Source organism: Barbus barbus (genome assembly GCF_936440315.1).
Source record: "Barbus barbus genome assembly, chromosome: 47".
In the NCBI taxonomy this organism is placed as follows: Eukaryota; Metazoa; Chordata; class Actinopteri; order Cypriniformes; family Cyprinidae; genus Barbus; species Barbus barbus.
The window spans coordinates 22,196,336-22,216,254 of NC_136725.1; the positions used below are offsets into that span (position 1 = coordinate 22,196,336).

The 19,919-nt window shown below is 34.7% G+C and overlaps 1 protein-coding gene across 1 annotated transcript; it reads right to left on the reverse strand.

Moving 5' to 3' along the window:
- Positions 1–4,213: 4,213 nt before the first annotated feature.
- On the reverse strand, positions 4,214–19,137 carry LOC306865546 (tyrosine-protein phosphatase non-receptor type 11-like). The gene is made up of 16 exons (XM_079410232.1): positions 18,898–19,137; positions 17,592–17,714; positions 16,578–16,772; positions 16,253–16,445; positions 13,055–13,174; positions 12,592–12,705; positions 12,376–12,472; positions 12,192–12,271; positions 11,954–12,112; positions 10,614–10,745; positions 10,379–10,533; positions 9,532–9,599; positions 9,250–9,401; positions 8,111–8,223; positions 7,059–7,159; positions 4,214–6,163 (listed from the first exon to the last, which is right to left on the reverse strand). Exons 1-15 carry the CDS (start codon positions 18,909–18,911, stop codon positions 7,090–7,092), a joined length of 1,785 nt encoding a protein of 594 aa, XP_079266358.1. The 5' UTR covers positions 18,912–19,137; the 3' UTR covers positions 4,214–6,163; positions 7,059–7,089.
- Positions 19,138–19,919: the final 782 nt, after the last annotated feature.

A 19,919-nucleotide genomic window follows, 5' to 3' on the forward strand; every position in this document is an offset into this window, starting at 1 on the left:
CACAGCCAACAGAGCAATTTTGTCTTTACTCTTCCAATACCTATGGAGGGCACTTTATATGTTTATATAGCTTTTGTTAATTTTTATTTTAGTTTTAGTTTATTTTAATACAAGTTAAACTAAATTAAAATAAAAAATGTTGAAAATTAGAAAATTAGCTGAAATTGTATACTTTCAGTTAACTTTTATTTTATTTCACTTATACTGAAAGTGGGCTCATTTGAGACTGTAACTTGCCTGCTGCTGTTTAAAAACATGCCCATCATGGTTCGGGTTCCTCTCGACATGACATTTGCTCTGTAGCACTTTCATTCAGGCGCTGATCTCAGGTCAGAGATCCTGCTGTACAGGGGTCAAGTGAAATGAAAGTGGAAGATGAGAGTGAGCAGAATGAGAAAATGCTTCACATGAATCGAAAGCATCTCAAGAGACACATGAGAGAGTTAACAGCCTCACATCGCTGAGCAGAAGAATGAAGACAGACTGAACAAGAGACAAAAATGACAGAGTGGCCTGCCTCTTCATTTCTGCTCTTCCTATTTCTTATTTTATTTACATGTTTAGTACAGATTTTTTAACTACTTAAAATGAAAATGAAAAATAATTAACTGAAATTAAACCCAAAAGATAAACGAAATCTCAAAGACAATATTAAAACTAAAGCACATAACTAGTTCAACAAAATAAAAATGAAAACAAAAAATATAAAAAATAACAGCTAATTAAAAATATTAATATCTACTATAACAGTATATAAATAATACTAAAATAAAATATATTTTGTCTTGTTATTTTCCATTATTGCATTGTTATTTTACTTATTTCTTTTACTGCACCTGAAGTCTTTGTCAGTACACACGGGCTATACAATTATTTTAACTAAAATACTAAAACCAAAATACAAATAGGCCTATGTGTAAGCTAAATAGAAATATACATTTTTTAAACAAAAAAAGACAAAAGCATGTCATAAAATTACTAAAATATTCAATTAAAAAGAAAACTGAAGATATAAAACAAAAGCAAATTCAAAACATTAATAAATCCAGTAATAGTGTATAAATAATGTTAAAACAAGACTAAATTAATTTGGTCTTATTTCTATAATTTCACCATTATTTATTATTTTTGTTGTTTGTAGTTCACCTGAAAAGTATTTAGAAAACACAAAAACTGGTAGTACTACTAAAACTGAAATACAAATAAATCAAAGCTATTAGAAATACCAAAAAATACAAATACAAATAAAATGATATACATATAAAAATTGCTAAAATAAATGAAATTAAAATGAAAACCAAAAATACAAAAATAGAAGCTAAATATAAAATAAAAGCGCACGCACCAGCGACTCTCTGTGTCCTTCATCTGGTCCTGAATCTCCACATGCTGTTTTAGCAGAGCCGCTCTTCACTGTCAAACACAGGACTGCATCTCTAGACAGACGGCAGCTTAATCTTTTCCTGCTTTATCAAGACACGGGGTCCGTGTCCTCATCTGATCTGGACCCAGAATATCTCGTGTTCAGATCTAAAGGTTCTGCCAGAATTAAACCTCAAAGATAACTAGCAGATGATTATTCTCAAGTACAAAACCATTTCTAAAAATGCAGGTTGATTCTTTTGTCTACTATTAGGTTTGGTGTAAAAATAGATAAAAGCAACTGTATCTAAATCTGTATTTTGTGATTTAAACTATAAACCTTGGATGTAATGAAATGCACCAGCATCTGCACAATGTTGCATCAATTATTAACACTCCTGTTGTTTTAATTATAACCCAGATTGTGCTCTCAAAACTCATGAGAATTAATGCTGTACTTAGTAACGTTTCATTTCACTTCAAACAAAAATAGACACAAATGAGTCAATAGCTGCCATACAGTAAGAGTTTTATGGCTATAAAATAAATGTGGAGAAGCTCAGATGATTTGATCTTAATGAGAAATGTTTTGAGTCCATACTCACGGTAATTATGATTAAAAAATAAATATAAATAGTACAGTATAAACAACAACATAAAACAAACATTAACTGAAAAAAAAAAATCATTTTATTTAAACTATTTTATTTCTCATTTTCATGCAGTTTAACAAAGTACTAGATCTAACTGCTACTAATAACCAAAAATAAAATTACTAAACTAACAAACAAAAAAAGTCAAAAACACAAAATTACTAAATCTAGCTAAACTAATAAAAAAAGTCAAAAAATTTACTAAAAAAAAAAAATCTTTTTCTTCTTAGCGTTTGCATTGCGTGCCCAGCCACAGAACAGCATCTTGTTCAGCAAGGTGGAGAGCCTTGAGTCCGCCGTTGAAATGAGTCAGCGGACACTCGTTGACATGGTTTCTGGTTCCCCACAGCTGCCGTTCGGATTGGTGGCTTGGCCCCACCGGACAAGGTTGACTGCACATCGACCTTGTCCCGTCCGGAATCGGTTCAGTATTGACCGTCGAGGAAGGTCGAAGCCAGGAGGATAGACCGATGGCTCAGCTACGAGGGAGTGGTTCACAACATCAGTTGCTGCCCACTCATCACTCCGTGCCGAATTGGCTGTCATAACCTGTCTGGACTTGCCACCAGAGGATTTCTCGATGACAGGCGGGCTGCTGGATGCAGTGTAATGTCCAAGTTGAGTGGCAACTTGTCATTCGCATAGACTTTAGTCAACAGCTTGGTAGTGGCCTCCTGTCCTCGGAGATGTGGTGGTGGTATGATACTGAGAACTGGCAGCCATGGTAGAGGAGTAGAACGTAGGGTTCCAGTAATTCGCATAGACTTATTTAACTGGACATCTACTAGCTTGGTGTGGGACGATCTAGACCAGACTGGTGCACAGCACTCTGCTGCTGAGTAACACAGAGCAAGTGCAGTGGTCTTGAGTGTCTGGGCCCTTGCACCCCAACTTGTGCCGGCCAGTTTGCGGAGTAGATTATTTCGAGAGCTGACTTTGGCTGCTGTCTTCTTCAGATGATCATTATATGTTAATGATCGGTCCAGGGTAACACTGAGGTATGTTGGATTTGGGTCATGTTCAATCTGCTGGCCCTTGAGGAAGATATTGAGCTCCCGTTTGGCTTGTGCATTGTGGAGGTGGAAAATACTAGATACAGTCTTAGTTGCACTGGGTTGGAGTCGCCACCTACTGAGGAAGTCCACTATCAAATCCATGTCCATGTTCAGTACATTCTTGACCTCGTCAAATGTCCGATGTTGGGTCCCAATGCAGATGTCATCGGCGTAGATGACTGTGTTGCTGGAAGATCATTAATATAGATGTTGAAGAGACTTGGAGACAGGACAGACCCCTGCGGGAGTCCGTTTGCTTGTTTTCTCCAAGAGCTACTTTTGTCTGCCATGTGTACTCAAAAACGTCTGTCATGGAGGAAGAGTTGTATGGCCTCTACTCCCCAACGCAGTAAAACTTTAGATAGTTTCAACAGAAGACCAGCATGCCAGACCGTGTCATAAGACGCGGTTAGATCATGGAAGATGGTCTGTTTTCTGATTATAAAAAAATTATACAGTAACTTTATACACAGTGCACTTTCAGATTTAAAACTTTGCAGGATGTTTTCATTCACTTAGAGCTGTGTTACACACTGCATGAAAGGTCATTTTCAACAATTCATAAAAGGAGCACTTTAATATCTCTTTTGAAACAGATTATTGAGGTCTTTTTCTCAGGAGAAACATCTGAGAAGCTTCAGGCTTCACTAAAAATGTCTTGCTTGTATGAGAGACAATTGAAACCCCTGTGATATTTCACATTTAGTTTTTAATTTGCTTATAGCAAGCAGATTCACCTCGAGTCCTTGTGGCTTCCCAGGAAAATCCAGATTTGCAGCTGCAACAGCACAACAAAACCTTAGCTTCGGCCCATTGCTTTTTGCCATCTTATTACATTTAATGTGCGATTTGTCAAAGTGGCCATGTAACCTCTACATCACAGAAAATAATATTGTTTTGCAGAGTATTACCTGTTATGATAATTCCCAAAAAAAACCATGTGGATTACTTGTGGACAATGATGATGTTTTTATCAGCTGTTTGGACTATTTATCAGCTACATTTCTCCCGATCTGAAACATCTACGTCTAGGATGGCCTGAGGGAGAATACATTTTCAGCACATTTTAATTCCTTTACATTCATCCATGCACCAATCAAAATGAATCGCACAGATTCCAGTAAATAAACAGGACTTGAGCATGAAGATGTGAGCTTCTTGTTTATTGTTATCAAGGAGTTCATGTTGGTTAATTGCATTGCTAGCCGAACAACACGATCATCCCTATTCGCTTCTGTAAGGCTCACCGTCTGGCACGAGAAGAAATGCTGCTGGGTTAAACATACAGTATATCTTAATGGCAATTACATATGTTTAGTAAGTACATTCTCCTCTACAAGATATTCATGTACAATATACAAGTTTAAAAAATATAGTTTGCATTGAGTTCCACAACCGTTTCGTTCTCTTCACGATGACAAAAATTCACATTAGTTGCTTTGGACCGTAATGCTTTCTGTGTAGCGAAGAGGACTGTGACATTTTTTTGTTGGTTTCAATAGAAAGTAAAAGGAAGATAATTGGTCACCAACACACAGGAACATGTATAATGTTTACAAGAAACAAAAGGCATGGCAGAAACAGAAGACCAGACTTGAGAAAGCAAACAAACAGCAGTATTTGCAAGACACAAACACGCTCACACACTTCAGGACGATAAACACACTACAGTATGCCGAATACATGATGGGCTGAGCTCGTCGCCTGCCAGAAAACCAATGTTATAAACGTGTAAGGAATCATCGTTCAAGATGAAGAAAGCAAGAAAGTGGAGGCCAGATAATACGAACGTAACTGTGATCTTAAGACACCTAAGGCTGTGAACAAAGACAACGTCTGAACCGATGGTTATGAAGGAAGAAGCACTTAGCGAACATATTAAACAAACAATTTATGAAATACTGCTGATGCTGAACGTGAGAAAAGCGTGGTTTAGTGAAGCTAGAAAAGCCAAAAAGTTAGCATTGCAAGAAAAACAAAGGCATGTGACCTGGCAAAACAATCCAAAAGTCAAGTTTGTCCATCATAGAGGGCCTGAATAACACTTTAAAACCCATAATTATATCCACAGCGAGAAATCACCAGGGTTACAAATGTGCAGTCACTCTTAAAACAGTGATTTGGAAATGAAGTTCATATGCTGCTTTGACGTAAATACATTTTTTTTTTTTTTTTTTAAGACAGCAAAATCATTAAAAAATAATAAGAAACAGATTTTGCAGTCAAGCCAAAGCAGCTGCTGGGTGGCCTGATGCAGCAGAACAATAATTCAGTAACACAAACAAGCCAGTGACACGGATGTTTTGTCCCACGGAAAAGTCAGGACGTCGCTCTCGAGGGGGGCGAAAAGGCAAACCGAGGATGTGCTCAAGTTCTCCTGCCGTTTGGAGCAAAGTCTTAAGGATGCTGGGCTTAAACCGAAGGCAGAGGCTGTGAAAGTGGACTAGAATGATTCTCATCTGAATTTAGCACTAGCACTAGAATGGCACAAACGGGCCGTTTTTACTGAATATAAAAGAAATGAACTGTACTGGAAAGATTAGGTACATCCCTTTCATTTGCCGAGGAAAGGTATGCACCTCATTCCTTTCGCTTCTCTTCTGTTCCTGATTATTTTAGCAAAGGCATATGTGATGATAGTGTCCAGTTTCTGTTTGAATATCACACTCGATGTGTTCCAGAAAGCGTTCTTGCTTTGTTTAAAAGAGATGGAAAAAGAAATGACGATGTAAGAGATGAACGAAAGAGCATAAGCTTTTCCCACACTCGCTAAAAGTAGCCTGAATCGATTTCAGAAAACTCCACACCCAAAAAAAACATGATTTTGCAGGGGCTGTTTTGGGTTTATTCTGTATAAGGCTTCATGATCGTCACAGTGGTTTCTTAGTGTGGGGTTAAAAGGCTACGTAGCTGGAAGGAGAAATTAAATTCACTCCATCCACATGTCTGTGAGCTCGTGTGGACCGGTCTCTGGATTTTTTTTTTCTTCTTTATTTTTTTCCTTTGTTTTTTTGTCTTTTTTTGTCGTCTCTCCATTTAGTCATGATCACTTCTTAGGTGTTCAGGAGCGTCTGGCAACAACAAAAACAGTTCCTGTCGGGGAATAAAAAAAAAAGAACAATACACAGTCATTACTGAACTGAAATGAGCCACAACAAACACTAAAAGCATATTCAAAGACTGAATATTTTCAGCACAAGATGCTACAAAGGTCATATTTTGGAAACCTGCATTGCAGAAGAACGTAGAGCTGTTAATATTGTGTCTTCGAGTACAAGTCATATTAAATCTATAGTACCCAAGCAGAAATGGCTTTTGGGTGAGTAATGTCATTTTGACACTTGTGCTGTGCTAAAATTTTGATGTTCCTATTCAAAAATGTCTGGCCTTTTAAAAACTGCTTCTAAATCTCTCATTATGCTCTATTATCACCAAATCTTGGGTTCAGTCTGTTCTTTCAATTAGCACAAGTTTTGTATTTCTTTTTAAAAGTGATTGATTGTAGGCCTCTTGTTTTTGAGGCAAAAAAATAAAAATTATGGATAATTTTTGCAAAGTTCATTCAAAAACTGAAGTGCATGAGCTCAGATCAATGAGGCCTATGATCAATCAATTACAAAAATAATGACAAAACCTGTGCTAACTGAAAGAAAATAAAAAGATTGAATCTAATATTTGGATATAATATGGCATAAGAAATTTAAAGCAATTTTTAGGCTGGTCATTTCTGACTGTGATCAGATTATCAATTTTGTGGGAAGTTGTTATGATTTGTTATGTGAGCAAAGTCAGTAAGTTTTAGTCCAATGCGATAACATTAGCTAGGAAATTCTTCTCTGGGTCAAAAAGACACAATAAGAGTTTTACGTGAATAGGCCTCTAAACTAAAATCTAAAAACAAATGTAAATGTGTCAAAATACTAAAGAAACTGTTGAATCTGGGACTGAACGTATTGTGAAGTGTTGTGGTGAAGAGCGAGTCTTGTACCTGTGATTTGGACAGTGCTGGAATCAGAGTCTCATCTGTGACTCTTCTGCTGTTGCATAAGACCCACATTCTCATAGACTCTAGAGCTGTCGTCCCTCATGCTGAAAACACACAGATTTACATCTTAACAAGACATCATAGAACAAGTTTCCAACTTATAGCTGGCATGAAATCAAAACTGACCCTATTTTTCTTAATGCATGTTGCTGGTCTTATTGTAAACAATTCATCTGTGCGTTTCCCAAATAAATTAAATAAATAAACAAACAAACTATCAAGTGTTTATTTTATTATACTTACATACACCAAAGTTTACCGTTTTATTCCTATCTATTTTCTGAAAGTTTTTACAGAAGGGATTGTTCATATAACATTCACCTGGTTTATATAACTAAAACCATGATGAAAATATTTTTTCTGCCCGTTGACATTCTTTTCTAATTTATGGAGTAATAAAAAGAGAAATCCAAGATCCATAAAAAGCTCTAATATATCACCAAATTAAAGTATTTTGCACCTGGCTTTATCAAGTGTTCAGATTTCTGCTCTGGAAATGTATGCAAATGAGTGCATATTTAATTTAATAATGCATAATCTTCGTATTTAAATAACATGTTAGAAAACTTAATCCAAAACATTTGACCTGATCTGTTTCCATTCCATTACACAACGCTCACTTTTCACAATTCAATCAAAAACTGAAGAATAAAATCAAGTGCAGCCCTACATTTTTTCTTATTTAATAACCATTTCACTTAGAATCACAATATAGTAGTAAAGTCTATCGCAGCTTCAGTTTCAGGTCAAATTTTAAAGCTGGTTTCCAATCAAAATATTATTTTATAAAATTCAAACAAAACACAGGGTATAAAAAAAAAAAAAAGGTATTCAAATATTTGCTTAAGTCGTTTGTCAAGAGATGTCCACTGTCTATTGCTTCATTTGCCATTCATTTCTCAGATGCTTTCTCTTTAAAGTGACACGCATACTCATCTATGAAATAAATGAATGATATTGTGTATGTGGTGAGCAATGGTCTGGTGTGTTCTCACTCGGCACAGGTTGGTGTTGGCGTGCACGGTGGCAGAGGGCTCTGATCTCCTCCAGTCAGGTCAGAGAGAGAATATTTGATGTTGGTGTACTCGCGTCCTTTAATTTTACTTTTCTGAAAGTCAAAACAAACAGTCCATGAGCCTAATTCTTTCTGGGAACACTACAAATCTACACTATTTTGCTCCTCTCTTAATAAATCTGCTGTCAACAAAAGAGAAGCTTTAAAATCTCCCTAGAGTTTTCCTCCAATATAAAAGGTTTATTGTTTGGAAATGAATAAATTGAGACATGTTGTTCTATAAAATACAATTATTATTATTACTTTATATTATTATGTAATTTATATTTTACAGTGAAATTATATTATTACAATAGTAATATTTCTCATTTTTATTATATTTTGTATTGTATTTGTATTTAATGTAGCAGTAGTAATAATCATCATCATCATCATCATAATTAAACAACTTTATTATCATTATTTTACAGTGATACTGCTATACAATCAAATTCAAATACAAGCCAAATTGCAGCTCTACAAATAACCACAGCAAACTTGGAGCTCTTAAAAAAAAAAAAAAAAATGCTTATTAATAATCAATCAAAACAGTCCATGAGACTAATTCATGTTGGCAACACTGCATATCTACACCATTTTGCTCCTCTGTTTATAAATCCGTTAAGCTTCAAAGTATCCCTGCATTATTTCAACCAAAATAAGAGCTCTATTGTTTAATGTTTGAAAATGAATAAATTAAGAATAATTTTACTGTTGTGTAAAATAACATTATTATTATTATTTTATACTATATTTACATTTCTTCGTGTATACTGTTTTTGTTTTTTAGTTTTGTAAAATACATTATTATTTCATATTTTATGTACATTAGACAATTTTTTTTTACAGTGTAATATTATTTATTGTAATATCTCATTTTGTGTTTCATTGTGTAAATATTTTTGTGGTAACAGTAATAATCATACTAAAAATAATAACTATCATCATTTCACAGGCTTATTAATATTAAAATCAAATAAAAAAGACAAATTGTGCAGCCCTAAGCCTGGAAATACTGCAAGTCTATAATATGAATAGAGTGAAATGTCTCTCTTCTGTGAATATAAGCGTCATACACACCTGCTCCTCCTCTATGCGGCGCTGTAGAGTCTCAATATAATGCTGCACAGCCATGTAAATGAAGCGATACTGGGCCTCTGTCTGTACCATTCCTGAACGCTGAGATCGCACCATCTGGATAGTCTTGGGCACGTCAATATCACAGTCCACTCCTGCACAACAGACTGCAGATCAGATCTAACTTCAAGAAAAGCTGCTACTGTGGCCTAATTTAGGCTGTAGGGCCTAGTAATTAACAAAAAGAGCATCAACAGATGAACAATCTAGATGTAAGAACTTCACCCTTTTCTCTGATGACGTCTATTAAAATATCAATCACGATAAACGTTCCTGTTCGTCCAATCCCAGCACTGTAGGAGAATCAGAAACACAAGTTTAGAACCAACAAACACACTCGCTTGATGATGGAAGTATTTGTACTAATGTTTCAAACTAAAAGTTGAACTTAATGTCTAACTAAAAGAATAAAAAGCCACAACTATTTGGATTTTTTAAGTCATTAACATCAGTCCATTCAAGTCTGTTTTCAAGGTTTCTGTGGGTTTTAAAGGTAAATTTAAGAATTGAAGACCAAGTGAAAAAAACTTAAGGAATAAACTGAAGGTAAAGCAATACACCAATATATTTTCTAAATGCAAAGTGTATAGGAAGCACACATTGTATTAGAAACACTTCAAAGTTTGAAAATACAGCTTCCAAGTCTTGAGAAATGCAAAACTGATCAAAATGTATTGAGTTTATGGTTAAAACTAGAACAAATATCTACCAATGGGCTCAGAAAAATCTACTTAATTCAAATGGAAAACAAGTATTCATTCCTCGTAGACATTTTATTTCTTGTTTTAACTATAAACTTGCTTCATTTTGTTCAGTTTTTCAGAAACTAGGCATCATATCTTCATTTTGCATTTCAAGTAAATGTATTTTCATTCAAGGACGTTTAGATAGTTTTATTGTAAACGAGACAAAAATACTGTAGAAAGTTTTCATTTTTTGCAATGCATACCACATTTAATGCCATGAATTTTCGAATTTAAGACTTTCTGCATGTATTCAAGACCTTTTTAAGAGTGCATTAAGCCATTTGAAGACCCACAGAACCCTTGGTTTTTGATTGCGTTCTCTTAACCTGCAGTGCACCACGATGGGTCCAGCCCCGGTTATGCTCTCCTGCTTCATTTTGACCTCTTCCAGAAAGTCCAGCACGCCGCCCGGGTCTCCAGGCACACCGTGGTCAGGCCAGGCGCGGAAATGGTACTGCCACACTGTACGCTCAGTATTACCCTACAACATCAGACAGATCCCCGGTGTTAGAAAAAGACTCCTGTGTTCTGTGGTGATGTGAGCATTTCCATTTACCTTACCTGTCCAACTTTTGACAGCTTCAGCTCTCGCAGGATGTAATCGTGCGCCAACGTTTCCTTCACGTTCCGCACACGCATGGCTCCGTACTCCTTCAGCGCAGACACGTCAGGCCAATACTTCACACACTTACTCTGTAAAGAAAAACACAATTCATCTCAGAATATTTCAGCTACCAATAAACTATTCATCCAACACTGAATATGTCTTCGCGCAATTATCAAATCACAAAGGCTGTGATTTATTTAAATAAATACATGCGCTAGAGGTTTCAGAATGAAGCAATATGTCCCAACCCTCTCTCTAAATTTCCAATGAGAATAACTGTAGGCAGATTTTAAAGCTCTTTTGCTGACAACTAGGGTTGCAAGGGGGTGGAAAAGTTCCAGTAAATTTCTAAAGCTTTCTGAAAGTTTCCAAAAAATCTTGACAAGTTTCAAAACATTCTGGAAGGTTTTCTGGAAATTTGCCAGAAATCTTCCACCGCTTTGTTGTCAGCAAAAGAGATTTAAAGTCTCCCTACAGTTACGATTACAACGTTTGGAAATTAAGACAGCTATAAATATTAGTACAGTAATTTTACAGTTTTTCTGTAAAGTAAGATTAGTATTTTATTACTTGACTTTTTTATTTTACAGTAAAATTCTCATTTTGTAAATATTCTTTAGTTGTAGTGGTCATTATTATTTTCTAGTCATATTGATATTTAATCATATTCAAATATAAGCCAAATTTTGCATCCCTACAAACAAGCACAGCAAACTTAGAGCCAGTTATTTTAGCATCGAGATATTATAGTTTTCACTATTATTTTGAATAAGATTTTATAATTCCCATTTTCATTTTAGTTACAGTTTTAGAAATTTGTTGTGCATTTTGTCATTACTATTAGTCTTTTTGAATGCCTAGTTTTATTCATTTTTATTTTAGTTTTAGGTATTTTAGTTCATTAAGTTACCAAATTAAAATAGAAATGTTGCCTTGGCAACTTACCAAAATAAAATACATTTTATATTAATTAAATATTTTATATTTAATTTTAAGTCACAATTTTTTTTACTGTTTTAGTTTATTTTAAAATCAATATATAAATAAATAACTACTAAATAAATCTGTAATTAGATTTTTTCCACATTTTGCAGCTCTACTTTTGGCAACTAATTTCAAGCTTAGAAAATGCATTATTTTACATCATGAAACAGTAATTTTAGTACCATTCCAAATGTATTTAAATTCGGTCAAGGTTTGCATGATTAGATATTTCTTTTAGCAATACAAAAATCAGCCCATGAACCAGAATGAAATTGTCTGTAACTAGTCCAGCCACTGGGAAACGCCTCACCTTTCCCCGTTCCACTTCTTTCGTGGTCATGACGATGACTCGAGAGTTCTCCTGAAACACCATCCTCCAGAAATCACTGATGGTGTTTTGCAGGCAGCCCTGCGTGGCAATGTAGCTCCTCTTCAACTTGGAATTGTTGCTCTTAGTCTCGATATCAGACTGGGGACCACAAAAAAAAAAAAGTTACTACACAAACTTATTTAATCATTCTGATAGGACTTGAAGGCACCTTTATTACCATGATGAGGTTGGCATTGATGTAGTCTGAGCCCGGTTCGTTCGTGTCACCATCAGTCAGCATGACTCGAGTGTGGTCGACTGAGGAGGAGGAGACACAGAGAAAACAATATTACTAACATTGATGGCTCATGTGGTGCATGGGACTCTGAGAGTTTTGCATGATGATGATGATGTTCACTCACATGGAAGAATGTTTTTATATCTGTTCTTGTTTTTGCTTTCTGGCCGCTGGCCCTCTTTGCGACTGTAAAGCAGTTTACACTCCTGCTGCTGAAGCGTCTGTGGGCACAGAATTAAAATGATTGTCAGAACCCGACCCTTTACTGAATACATTGATTGATCAGTTAAACAGATCAATTCTCGATCTGGCACTAAACTGGGTGCTAATTGGTTCTCACCTCAAACTCCTCCCAGAATCCCTGCTTGACCTTATCTGTGGTCTCTGCCAGCTTGCTGAGCTCTCGTACCCGACTTTCGATCTCTGCTGCATTGATGCGGGTAGTGTTCAGAGGCTGCAAGAAACATAACACTGCATTGGAAAACTCTTATGTCAGGAAGAATCTTGTTCAATTCATCTCAAGTAAGGGTTCAAAAATGCGTTCAAAAGCGGGGGGGGGGGGGGGGGGGGGGGGGCAGTCTGAATTTTTTTTTATGTTTTTGAAAGAAGTCTCTCCTGGGCTACATTTATTTGATCAAAAATACAGTAAAAAGAGTAATATTGAGAAATATTATTATAAATTAAAAGAACTCATTTCTATTTGACTGCAAATTAAAATGTAATTTATATAAGTTTAGCATACAAGTTTGTGATTCACAAGTGCAATTCTAAATGCATCTTTACTTAAATGGTCAATCACAAACCTGTTTGAGCTGCAGTACTGTCCCCAGTGTTTCCACCATAGGGTTTTTCTTGTAATGCTCCACCAGATCTGTGAGCGAGTCGAATTTCTCCCCACCTCCAACATCATACTTCAGATCATGCTGATAAAATGACAATAGAAATTATAGCCCATTACATAACACAAAACAGGTAAAAAGCCTTTTTATTACTGTGATTTGGAACTAAATAAACCAATAGACAATTCAAACAGATTTCCAATATAGACCAAGATCAACAATTAAATAACACATAATAAATACAATAATTAATTTTAGCCTAAATATCTAAAGCATTTGAAGAAAAATAAATACATACATAAATAGGTTTTTATTTTATACACACACACACACACACACACACACACATATATACGTACACAAACGCATACATGTATACATATTAGGAGTAGGGCTGGGTATCGTTCAAAAATTTTCGATATCGATACCGATACCTTGAGTTCGATACCGGTTCCTGAACGATACTTTTTTCGATACCAGTTTTATGAAATCAGTTTTAGTAAGATTACATTATCTCAAAAAACTTTTTTTTTTTAGCTTGTTGATATTTATACAGACTCAAAGCCTCATCTCCTGAGCCACTGCACAAAGGAACTAAATATATCCAACACAATACATAAATAATTTTAATAAAGTTCAAATAGTTTTCAGTTTACACATCTGTTAGGCTACGTTTACATTAGTGCGTGTTCATTTTAAAACACATAGCTCAGACAGAATCATCATTTCTAGGTTGTTAAAGACTTCAAGAAATTTTAAATCTTCATCCACTTTCATAAGTGGGTGTTTTATTTTCTTTCACCATATGTTTTATTATTATTAAATTCTGGTGTAGTATGTCTAATTATTTGAATGCATGAAAACAACTTAGTTTATTTAAATTTATTCTGGTTTTCAAATGAAGACATAAAACATTAATTTAATTTATCTTTAAATTATTGAAAATCAAAGTTCATTTATTTTGGCAAACAAAGGGGGGTTACTATTAAAATTAAAACATGGAATAACTGTTGTGTGATCATTACTAAAAAAAATAAAAGTTTTAATTTTAATAGTAGCCCAGTTTTAGTAGCAGTATGTACTGTCCGCTGAACAATATTAATTTATTTCTGCCGCAGTGTCTTCAAAGTTAATCCGAACTTTTATTTTGACGGGTTTCCGGGAATACCTTTACAGTTCTGTGTATATATGATATGAAGCTAGTTTTACTCAAATCAAACGGTAAAATGCTCACGAAGTGACTTTCAGAGCAGATGTTGTTCATGTATTTATGTCCTCATGTAGTGAGGCGGCAGACGCTGAAATGACCGCGAGCGTCACGCGCGCTTCAGTCTGTGTATAATAAACAAACCGCGCGATATAAAGAGCGGACTGCTCCGTGCGCTTTAGAAACGCTCTCGCGGAGGTCAAACACTGATCAATCTGCGCGTCGCCGTTTCTAGTCAAACACACCTAGTGCTCCAGGATTATTGGCTCACTGACGGTGATGAGATTAACCCCTTAGGTATCGAAATTTGGTACCGAACGACAAGACGTTTTTCGATACTCGGTGGTATCGAGGCAATTCGGTCGGTGCCTAAAAAGTATCGAACTCGATACCCAGCCCTAATTAGGAGTGTGTAATATATCGTCTGCGATAATATTGTAATTGTTGTTTTAACGATGTGCGATTTGACATTATCGAGTATTTTGCAAATACCATTCAAAACACCCCTACAGAGTGCACGCTTACATTAAGACGCGCAATTAGAGTGTTCTTTCACTGCATGATTCAGTCTAAAAAATGCATTTAGAATAATCACAAAATTCCAGATATGGGGACAGAAAATTTACATTTATATTGTTTCATATAGTTCTATCAATATCACGGAAAGAGTGCAATTTTTTTCTCCAAAAATTACCATGTGTACACAAATGTAATACTGATTTTTTACAACAGTTCAAAACAAGAAGTTAATTAAGAGACTATTTAATTAAGAGACTATTTTAGAAACAATATTGCCTGTTTTTGCTCTATTTCGACAACAAAAATAATTCCAAACACAGCCACAACACTGTTTTGCATCTCTGAGCATGTTTTGTTCCTGAATGAATCAACCGTTTAAATTATTCAGTTCAATCGCTATGACTTACTTATTAACAGTGACTTGCTGCCACCTGCTGGCAATTTTAATTACACATTTATAGTTTCTTTTTATTATTTAAATCATTTCAAATAACAGTATTCAATGTTTTATGTTTAATAGATCAAATCATTATTTATGCATTTGTAATTGCAGGTTAAATGCATTCATGTCCTGCATTAAACAGTGTAAATGCATCTAAATGCCACTTCTGTGGTGCAGCTTCTGTGTTTCCTCTGCATTGCAAAGATGAATTTTATTGATACTGATTTCATTTGCTTGGTAACAGCCCACGTCTTATTATTCTAATTCACTGATTAAATATAAGAATTTGACTCAAAAGATAATGCACACTTATAGAAAAATGGCTTTATAAAGGGAAAAATCCCCATAACAGGAAAAAATCTTTTTAAACTTATGGAAAAGAATAATTTCTATCAGTGTGAACTGACCACCACACAGAATATGAAGAATATAAAAAAGTTAGGAATCAGCTGTCCAGAGTAGTCCTTAAGATACCAGCATAATAACACTCTCCGCAAAATATTGTCTAATTATCGTTATCGATAAAATCCAAGAAAATATCAAGATATTATTTTTGTCAATATTGCACACCCCTAATATATATATATATATATATATATATATATATATATATATATATATATATATATATATATATATATATATATATATATATTTAAACAAATAAATAAGTACGTATGTACGCATTTAATGATTTATTATAAATATAAATATATTTATTTATCTATCTATCTGTGATGGTTTAGAGCAGATGAATGTAGAAACAACATCTTATTTAAATAACAAAATGTATTTATATCACAAAGTTGCATCTTTTCATTTAACAAACAAAAAAATATTCAAAAGTCAAATATTTTTTAAATCTACATTATTTGAGCCCACTAAATGACTAGGCCTAGTTGGTTGTTTAACACTCAGTTAACCGTTCTTAGTCCTTTCTAATGTAAAAGAAAACAAATTATACATGCAAGTCAAAATTGTAAGTGAACTTTACCTGGCAGCGTATCATGACGTGTGTGACTTTGGGTTTGCCGTCGCTGGTGTCTGTCTTGTCGTCTCCGGTCCGTACGGAGAGCACAAAATCTCCCGGGTGACTCTGACTTTCCCTCACCAGGAAACTTCCATTCTTGCCCTTCTCTGTCAACAGCTTCTCGGCCTCACGACCAGATAGGTGACCATGAAACCACCTTGCAAAAAAAAGGACAATGTCAGAGGAGTGTGTTCAGGTTCAGATGTCAATAAAAAGGCCTATAAAACACAACTATCGGCTCATGTTGTCAAGGAAGGACAGACAGATAATGATCTATGCTTGCGCTCACCTCTCAGAAGTGGGATCGGCACAGTTGAGTGGGTATTTCAGCTCAATGACATCTCCGTTTTTCTCTTTCAGCTGTCCGTGATGTTCCATGTAATATTGCACCAGCTCAGCCAGGGTGGCAAACTTCTCTCCACCGTACAGGTCATAATAGTCTCCCGTGTTTTGGATCTTAATGTGGGTGACGGCGCCATTTCGCCTAGTGAAGAGAACAGCTTCAATTCAGTGTGCATTCAGTTTATAATAGCAGACTTTAAATGTTTTTAATAAATGTTACAGTAAAAAACATCTGTACATAACCAAGTTACCTTGTCATCTACAGGGAAAATTATATTACTGGTTGAAAAATGATGGTTTTGCAAGTAAAAATTATGAATTGGTATATAATTTATAGAAGGGCTGCACAATAAATGTATATTCGTCCACTGGTTATTAATCGTGAAAACGTTTCATTTTCATTTGATATTTTCCTTATCTTGCATTTGTAACAAGCCTCCACAAGCTTTCATGCTTGCGGTTGCCAGATGTCAGATGTTCTGCCAGTGGGTGCCCTCCTTCCATGACTTTAGTACCAAGTAATCAACGTTAAAATGTTTTAAAGGTTTTTAATTTAAGGGGTTCAAACACTTGATAAATTCAATACACAAAAGTGTCCCGTGAGGAGAAACACTTAGACATGAATACATTAAGCTACCAAGTGTTGACAGCTGACAGTCATAAACACTGACATTAACACACAGTACTGTAATTTTATGATGAATATCAGTACTTTTTAAGGTAAAAATGTAGTTTGTAGTTCAAGTAGAGAGGTATATTAACATTATATCATTTAATGAAATACAGCTGTAAAATATACAGGCACATAATATGCCATCCTGTAAAACCAGAAACCCTGTCAGTATTTTATGTTGAATTTCTGCCCTTTTTTTAACTATTTACCTTTTAAATTTAGATAATATTTTCAATTGACACTTGTTATTCCCAGTCTAAATCCCCATTTTTATCCATCATTTCTCACCTGACAGAGAGTGTAAAGTCTCCAGGGTTGCTTTTGCTGGGACGGGCCAAGAAACTGCCGTCCACACCACGAGTGAGGAGAAGGTTCTCCGCCTCCACTCCAGTGATGTTGGGGTGGAACCACCTACAGGCACAAACACACAGTCAACACAGTCACATGAAATACTGATTGTGGGCATTAACACTTTATACAACAAGCAATACAGCTAATGGCCAGAAGACATAAAAGTATCTGCAGAAATTTCAGTAAATATTAAAAACCATCATGTGAAAAAGGATAATTCAGAATCAAAAGCCAGAGACGCAGCTCAAAAATAAAATCATTTTAGCACATTAAATATGGAGAGATCTGTTACTAATTTTGTTGTTTGTTTTAATAATATTTTAAATTTGGTTTTTAATCATTTTTATATTTTCTGTTTTTATTGCAATTTTAGTTACAGTTTTAGCAATGTTGTTGTATTTTTTTTTAAATATGTCCTTATAGTTTTTTTATTAATTCTTATTTCAGTTTTAGTTTTTTTTTTTAGTACATCAAGTTACACTAAATTAAAATAAGAAATGTTGCCTTGGCAACTAGCTGAAATAAAGTCTTTTATGTTTCATTTTATTTCAACTAACAAAGTTTAGTTATAGTTCTCTCAATAATAACCCTAGACATTATTGAGACAAAATAGTGCAATATATGCCTTTGTGAATGTGTATATGTATATAAAGTGACATCAAAACTGCAATATGCGTGTCACAAATCATATAATTGTCAAATGTTTTGTAAAGTGGTGCTTGCTTTACCAGTTAGTCTCTAAAGCTATAACATCAAGCCAGTTTTAAATGTGTCTGATGAATTATGCAGGCATCTATTAATGATGTCTTAATCTATAATGCAGATTACAAGAAAGCAATATTAACACAAACTGGCCACAATAACTAATTTACAATAAGATAAATAAACTCAAATTCACTCCACACTGCTGTCATATCATTCTTCAAAACATTTTCATGTGATCAAATCTACAATATGACCTGTCAATCTTCATCAGCAGATATGAAACATGATCATTAAACAGATTTTCAATGTCCTAAAATCATAGTAATTCGACATAAAACCGACTCTTTCAGACTCAAACATGTCCAGTCTCGCCCTGCCTGACATATAAACACCTTCATTTGGCATTTTACACACTTAAAACACTTAAAACAAACATTTGTTTGATTTATCGTGAAAATAGGATGCCCGACAGTGATAAGATATGTCAAATAAATGAGAAACGGACAGAATATCAGGTTTGTTTTTGTTTGTTTCTCACCTTCGGGATGTCATCGCTCCCTCTCTCTGTTTACTGTAATTTCACTCGCTTTCCCGGTAAAACCTCCGTTTAAATCGACAGTCCCGTGTTCAGCGACTCATACGGCAGCGGCTCCCGCTCGGTTTGGGTTCGGACAGACGGACATGAGTGAATAAAATAACGGGAAAGAGGGACCGGGAGCGCTAGGCCGCAGCGGCGGAGAGTTTCTGGAGTCGGTTGGAAAAACGTCACCAAAGCTGCGACACACAGCGCGCGACGCGCCGCACTGACGCGCGCTCTAGAGGCGGAACACAAGAACAACAACAAAAAAACGTTTCGGTTTTAATTTTGTTTTTGGTCATTATCATGATTTTAGGTTAAAATACAATTTTAAAGTAAATTCTAAAATAAAATATATATTTTAAAAACATTAAATATAAATTTCAAAATATTAAAATTAAAACATGAATGTGTAAGAAGTGTAGGCTCATAAAACCATAAAAAGCCTAAGCCTTAAAAACCTAAAAGTACAAGTGCCTACCAATTAATGTGCGGCCATAAAACTGTCTGTATAGTGAATACAACAGAATAAATATAACTAATGTCGTTATGTAAAATAGCTTTAAACAAACTAAAGCATATCTCATTTGTTATTGCAACATTTTGAACATACAACCATAAAAACAACAACAAATACTGAGATAAACATACTGCAATAATATTAACAGAAGAGAACAAAAAGAAAGAAAATATACAAATATGGTTTATGAATCAATTAAAGGATAGATTTAAGGTAATTTACAGTCTTTTTGTTTTGCTATTTCTTGTAAAATAATGAATATTTCTATTTTTTACCTTTGTGGATAAACAATTCTCTCTATATAATACGTAGGATACATTTGTAATAATATTAAATTAATATATTACATTTAATTTAAATAAACAAATACATTTTAACCACCATTATCAAAGAAAAATGTACTTTTCCTCTAAGCTGGATTTAGTTTAGTGTTTCTTTTTAACAAAAAAGCCAAATCGCTCCG

Excerpts from the sequence above, each read along its gene's own strand:
- LOC306865546 (XM_079410232.1), bottom strand. Across the intron at positions 12,473-12,591 it reads GATTCTGGGAGGAGTTTGAG|ACGCTTCAGCAGCAGGAGTG; the intron begins GTGAGAACCAAT and ends CTGTGCCCACAG. Across the intron at positions 10,746-11,953 it reads AAGAAGTGGAACGGGGAAAG|AGTAAGTGTGTGAAGTATTG; the intron begins GTGAGGCGTTTC and ends TTTTCTTTACAG.